Source organism: Ovis aries, chromosome 19, assembly GCF_016772045.2.
Source record: "Ovis aries strain OAR_USU_Benz2616 breed Rambouillet chromosome 19, ARS-UI_Ramb_v3.0, whole genome shotgun sequence".
Lineage (NCBI taxonomy): Eukaryota > Metazoa > Chordata > Mammalia > Artiodactyla > Bovidae > Ovis > Ovis aries.
This window is the reverse complement of record NC_056072.1, coordinates 51,585,797-51,592,763: the sequence shown is the minus strand read 5'-3', so window position 1 is coordinate 51,592,763 and position 6,967 is coordinate 51,585,797. Positions and strand designations below refer to the sequence as shown.

The window sequence follows — 6,967 nt, the reverse complement described above, 5'->3', positions numbered from 1 at the left end:
ATAAATCAGTTCAGTCATGTTTTAAGCCATGAAATCTTGAGGTGGTTTGTCATAGTAGTAGGTAACTGTCATCCTCAGCTACAAGCAGAGACATGGCTACCTTTAGTGGCTCTGTGCAAATCAGAAAAAAAAAAAAAATTCATAACAATATGCCGTTACCGGGCAGACATACTTTTGCTCAAACCAAAGGTGTCCTTTCTTCCAGGATGCAGGCCTATGCCAGGGGCCTTCGTGCTCTACATAAGCTGCATGCTGCGTGAACCTCCTGGGAGATTTTGACACAATTCTCTCTTCACTTAGCATAGACCAGAAACTTGACTTAGCACAGGTTTAATTACTCCAGTTAAGGAGAGAGAGAGCACCTTGAGCAGTGCTTTGAGCAGCCTTTATTCAGTAGCATACTGACTTTTATTAAGGAAAACAGACCAAACGTGGCTAATACAGAGTCACTGCATTTTTCAGGCAAGTCAGCTGGGCAAGCTTCTCCTTGAAAATGATTAACAGTTCTCAGGAAAAAGAGGGGCCATCATTCCTGTGAACCACCCACGAGTATTAAAGAGAAGAGGTAGATAGTGAGATTCTAGAAGAGGTGGCAGTGAGGAGCTTAGGCCCTCTCGCAGGTGGTGGTGCCCAGCAGAGATGGCGCAAGGAGCTCCAGGCCTCCCTGGTCCTAGAAGAATGCTCTGGGACCAGAGGTCCGTGAGAGAAGGTTGGGCAATGCCACCAGTCTTCACAAACTGACAGGCCTGTGTCAGGCTGGCCCCAGGCCTCCTGCTGGAGCAGCAAAGTGGACGCCACCCTCGGGACTGTAGTGCACAGGGCCACAGCGCAACTGGGGCTCCTCTTTCTCGTACCAGTGCTGTTCACTGAAATCCGGGAAGAAGGCTGCAATCTCTCTACTGGCTGAAACCACAGAGTCTGTAAGGGGAGGAAAAAAAGAGAAGGGATTCTCATAGGGAGAGCAGGGTAGAAGCAAGAAGCAGCCATGCTGCTGCTGCTGCTAAGTTGCTTCAGTCGTGTCCAACTCTGTGTGACCCCATAGACGGTGGCCCACCAGGCTCCCCCGTCCCTGGGATTCTCCAGGCAAGAACACAGTAACTGGGTTCAGAAACCAGAGCCTGTACTTCTCCCACCCCTAAGTCCTGGGCCACATCTGGCGAGGTCACCACAAAGGGCCAACTGGGAGGAAAGCTCACTGAGGGACCTGCCTTTCAACCCCACCATCCAGCCTGCCCACCATCCTTGAATCAAATTCCCTTATTAATACTGTGGACACAGGAGGCAGCCTCACCTGAGCCGTGGGTCGTGTTACGGGTGTCGGTGAGGCCGAAACTCCCACGAATTGACTCTGGGGCCACGTGGCGAGCTCGAAACACTCTGGTGGGGCCCATCACGGTCCTCCAGAGCTGGATGGCATCCTTGTGGGCGAGGATGTAGGCTCGGATCGGCCCACTGTGAACCAAGGGAGCACGTGTTAGCAATCTGGCTCTGGCTTCAGGAGGGCACACTGTGAGCAGGGCCCAAAGGCACACTGGACATCCTGAGAGTCTCCTTGCCTTTCTAGCTGAGTACTACTTCAAAGAGGTGATAGAAGGCCGCTGATGAAGAAGGCCACCGAGACAGCAGAGTTGTTAGGAAGCATTCAACAACACTCTTCTACAGCCCCTGGATCACTAAGCACCTCAAAACAGGTGGCCACAGGGTCAGTGTCGGCCCGAGCCCACGTTTCTTCAGACCCTCGACCCTGCTTTCAACTTTAAAGAGTGGCAAATAAAATTAACAAATCTACTTAGGGGGGCAGGGGATATAAGTCTCAGTGGATGAAGATGTTGGAACCAAAGTGAGAAATACCTGGCCATGAACTCCACCAGCCGCTGATAGAAAAAACGCCCTGCAAGGAGAGAAGACCTCCATTAGGACACGGTGCCAAGACAACTTTTTATACTCCTGCCTCCCTAGAGGAGGCAGTAATCCCTGTTTTAGAGAAAGGAACAGGGAGTCTGACTTACCTGGGTCTGAATCCAGGCTCTCCAACTTAGCACCTGTGTAGTTTTAGGTAAATCAATAAATCCTCTAACTTAGTTTCCTTATCTGTGTGCTGGGGACATAATACCTAACTCATGGGGTTGCTGGGAAATTAAATGAAATCATGAGCCTTTGGACAGTACTTGACAGAGTTTTTTGTTAACTAGTGATATTATCAGGATATAAAACTAAATTTCTTGTTGGTACCATGAGGTAGGACCCTCCTAGAAAATATTTTAAAAACATTGATAAACATGAAAAGTTTGTTATCAATCCACTCTCTAGAAGACTGGCTGAATTTTACAGTTGGTAAGTACAGTAGTCATGTATGGATGTGAGAGTTGGACTATAAAGAAAGCTGAGCACCAAAGAATGGATGCTTTTGAACTGTGGTGTTGGGAGAAGACTCCTGAGATTCCCTTGGACTGCAAGGAGATCAGACTAGACCAACCTAAAGGAAATCAGTCCTGAATATTCATTGGAAGGACTGATGCTGAAACTCCAACACTTTGGCCACGTGATGCGAAGAACTGACTCATTGGAAAAGACCCTGATGCCAGGACTGAAGGCAGGAGGAGAAGGGGACGACAGAGGATGAGACGGTTGGATGGCATCACCCACTCGATGGACATGAGTTTGAGCAAGCTCTGGGAGTTGGTGATAGACAGGGAAGCCTGCGTGCTGCAGTCCACGGGGTCACAAAGAGTCAGACACACTGAGCGACTAAACTGACGTCAGTGAGAACCTGCCTTGGGTGTCCATGTAAAATCTTTCTAGGGATAGAGAAGCCTCCCACTCAGAGGACTGTTGGCTCCTACCTTCATGCTCTCGGTAAAATTTCTGGCAGTCTTCCTTTTTCCACAGAAGTTCTCTCATTCGCACAATAAGGAACTTGTTGCTCAGAATCTGCTGATGAACAGCCTGGATAAACAGCACCCCAAAGATAAAAGTCAGTGAAAGGGAGCATCTGAGTGAACAGGAGACCCAGGCTAGCCAAGAGAACCCTGGGGACCCTTTAGAGCCTAAAACTTGAAGAAAAGAGACACCCTGTTACTATCTTGAAGATGAGAGTGAGTCACGTAACGAGGAATGTGAGTAGTCGCTAAAAATGGTAGTCCCCACCTGAAGGCCAGCAAGGACATGGGGACCTCAGTCCTATAGACACAGAAATCAAATTCTGCCATTCTGAATGGCTTCAAAATGGATTCTTCCCCACACCCTGGAGATAAGGGCCCAGTCAATTGATACCTGGACTTCAGCTTTGTGAAACCCTAAGGAGAGAACCTAGCCCTTAGCCAAACCTACTGGACCTCTACATTCTAGAACTGTGAGGTACTGAAGGCTGTTTTAAGCTGCTAAGTGTGTGGTAATTTATTAGGCAGCAATAGAGAACTAGGGTTTCCCAGGTGGCGCAGTGGTGCAGAATTTGCCTGCAATGCAGGAGACACAGGAGACGAGGGTTTGATCCCTGGGTCAGGAAGATCCCCTGGAGGACGAAACGGCAACCCGCTCCAGTATTCTTGCCTCGAAAATTCCATGGACAGAGGAGCCTGGCACGCCATAATCCATGGAGTTGCAAAGAGCCGGACACGACTGAGCGCATATGCAATAGACAACTAGTATACATACACTGTCTTGAGATTTGGTTCTTCTTACTGTATTAGAGCCTTTAATTATTTAAAAAAATATTTTATTTGTTTCTCTGGCTGCATGGGTTTAAAGAATCTGCCTGCAAGGCAGGAGACCTGGATTCCATTCCTCGGTTGGGAAGAGCCCCTGGATGAGGGCATAGAAACCCATTCCAGTATTCTTGTCTGAAGAATCCCATGGACAGAGGAGCCTGGGGGGCTACAGTCCATGGGGCTGCAAAGAGGCAGACATGACTGAGTGACTAAGCACAGGATCTTCATTGCTTCATGCAGAATCATTCGTTGTGGCCCATGGCCTTCAGTAGTCGTGGCAAGTGGGCTTAGTTGCCCCCTCTTAGCCCCAATCTTAGTGGGATCTTAGTTCTCTGATCAGGGATCAAACCTATGTTCCCTGCATTACAAGGTGGATTCTTAACCACTGGACTACCAGAGAAGTCCCTCTTATATTTTTTATCTGCCTCAGTTCTCCAACAGATTTTTAGTCTCCTTGGGGTCAGTGTCCACGACGTCTAGCTTTGCCTCCACACCATCTAGCACAGGACTGTGTTGTCAGTCTTCACAAATGGCCCGGTGGCACCTGAAACAGAAGCAATGCCCAGGGCATACAGTAGACGCTTAGGACATGTTCTTACCTCCAGAATCAGGGGGTGAGCAACTGCATCAGGCTTGATTAGGGCCAGAGTGAGTTGGAGAGCCTGCGGGCTCCGCAAGATCGAGGTCATCTCCTCCTGCCATCAGAGAGTCAATTAGAGACACATCAGTGTTGCAGTCCCCACCCTTCTTACTCTGGAGCCTGGCAGTCTTGCAAGTCAACCAGGGCTCTCACTTCTCAAAGGTCAATAAAGCACATGACAGTTACTTAGTATTTAAATGCCCATTGGGGTCATGGGATCGAGGGAAAGGAATAGTACAGGGGCCTTCAATTTACCCACTAGGGGACATAATCTTGCTAATGCAACTGTAACCCTGCAAAGGAGTGACCCATTCATGAGAAGTTCAAGTTTAAACATTACCTGTCTCTGCCAGTACTCCCTTCGCTTTCTATCTTTTGTGCTTTACAGAGGATTTACAATTTACATTCCTATAGACTCTAGCCACAAGGGTAGGGTCACACAGGGCTCTCCCATCAATTCTAGAATTGCAAGACTGGATGGACAGGAATTGGGATGTTGCCAGGATACCACCCCCTCTCACCTCTCCCACCTCTCCCCACCGCCACTGCCTATGTCTGCTGGATACATACGATTTCAATTCTAATGTTCCAGATAAGTCAGGATCTACCCTGGCCAAATCAAACCCTTTAATACACTTGCTGTCCTCAATGGCAAGGCTTGCTGTTCAGTTGTTAAGTTGTGTCTGACTCTTTGTGACCCCATGGACTGCAGCAAGCCAGGCTTCCCTGTCCTTCACCATGGCGAGGCTTGCAGACATGCAACTCAAAGGTCAAAGACAAGTTGTACTCATTCTGTAGCTGAAATGCCTGGCACAAAGACGCTTAATCAATTCTATTGACTAAATGAACCTATATAGTCTTATTCTATTTACCTTTGTATATCTACAGTCTAATCATGGTGTATGAGCTCAATAAATAATCGTGGAAATGCTACAAAAAACATAAAAGTATTTTAAACTGGACTAAGAAAACTTGAGATCTCTTCCAACTTTGAAATTCTATTTACATGTAAGAAATTGATCATCTATGCAGGTCTAAGGAGTAGTTCTCAAAGATTATCTGGGTGGCACCTCTAAATCTGCCAGCAAATAGAGAAGGCTTCCATGAACACACACAGAGACAGAGTCTGGACAACCACGTTATTTCTCTTAGCCCGAAAGTGGCACATTAAAGGCAGTGCTAGGGTCTGGCCCAAACAGAAACACTGCCAAGGTCTAGAAACTCATGCCCTTTCTACAGCATTCAGGCTGATGCTCCAGTTGATCCACAAAGCTAACCGCAGCCTAACCAGTACAAGATCAGCCAATCTAGTTTCCCTAACATCCCAGGTGGTGAGTAACCCAAAAGTGAGCAGAATCTTGTCATATTTTTAGGGAGAGATATCCTGGCCACCTCACCTTCCTCATCCTCCATATCCACGATATCACTAAGTTCTGGCAATTTTGCCTCACCAGTGTCCTTCCAATCCATACAGTTCTCTCCTTCTCAGCTGCCACCACCCCAGTTCAAAACATCATCAACCCTCCCTGAACTTATGCAACAGCCTCTTTAATGATCTTCCAGTTTCTACTCTTGCTCCCTCTACAATCTGTTCTCCACACAATAGCCATTGAACTAAAACTGCAAATCTGATCATTTCATTTCCCTCCTTAACCCTCCAAAGTGTGCCCTGCTTTTATAATAAAACCTGAAAGCCTTATCATGTCCTACTAGGCTTTGCGAGATCTGATCCCTCATCTAGAACTCCATACACCTTAACTTGCTTTTGCTCTAGCCTCATGGGCCTTGCAGCTCCAAGACTTTCTGGCCTGACAGCCAGAGTTTTCAGAGTCCAGAATGCGTTCCCGCTGGTTACCTCCTACTCACCCACTAGATCTTAGTTCACTTCCCCACTCTCATGGCTCCTACACGTCTTCTTCACTTATCTCTTCCCCACTAGAAGGTCAGCTCTATGAAAGCACAGACCTGTTTTGCCTCAGTATCCTCTGTACTGCAGAGCGCCTAGCACACACATGGCTCTCAACCGTATTTGTTGAATCAATCAGTGAATGAGTGATTCACCTATTCCAAGGCCAGAATGCTAGAGGCTATCCAGGGGAGGGCATAGCTCCTTTTCTAATGCCAGCCAAGTCACGCTTGTCTTGGATACTGGTTTACAACAAAGAGGAACAAGTCGGGAAACTTGCTCAACATAAAAGTCGCTCCTTTAAGACACTTGTAAGTTTTGGAAGTTCCCTGGGCATTTGCCTCCACTACAGAGGCTCCTATTTCTCCGCTTCCTGGAGGGTGCCAGCCACGCTCTGCGCCCTCCCAAGCTCATCATCACCTCGGCTTTCTGCCTCCGAAACCTAAAGCCCCACCCTCCAGTCCCCCAAGCTCACAGCCTCAGTTCTAGACACCACCCTCTTCCCCACCCTGCTCTTCCAGTTCTCCAGGCCTGCAGCCCTGCGGTTTCGGCCCCTTGTACCGAGGCCTAAACCCACTCCAGATTCTGGGCTATTTGGGAGCCGCAGGTGGAGTTCGGATACGAGTCACCTGGTCCTCCCGCCGCGGGACCCGGCCACCAGGCACTGCGATAGCTAGCCTTTCTGTCCAAGCGGGGTCCTTTAGGCATTCGCCC

General features: G+C 48.3%; 1 protein-coding gene across 1 annotated transcript; it reads right to left on the bottom strand.

Moving 5' to 3' along the window:
* Positions 1-371: 371 nt before the first annotated feature.
* Positions 372-6,921, bottom strand: NME6 (NME/NM23 nucleoside diphosphate kinase 6). The gene is made up of 5 exons (XM_060402558.1): positions 4,307-6,921; positions 2,844-2,946; positions 1,852-1,891; positions 1,292-1,452; positions 372-918 (listed from the first exon to the last, which is right to left on the bottom strand). Exons 1-5 carry the CDS (start codon positions 4,394-4,396, stop codon positions 752-754), a joined length of 561 nt encoding a protein of 186 aa, XP_060258541.1. The 5' UTR covers positions 4,397-6,921; the 3' UTR covers positions 372-751.
* Between the last annotated feature and the right edge of the window lie 46 nt (positions 6,922-6,967).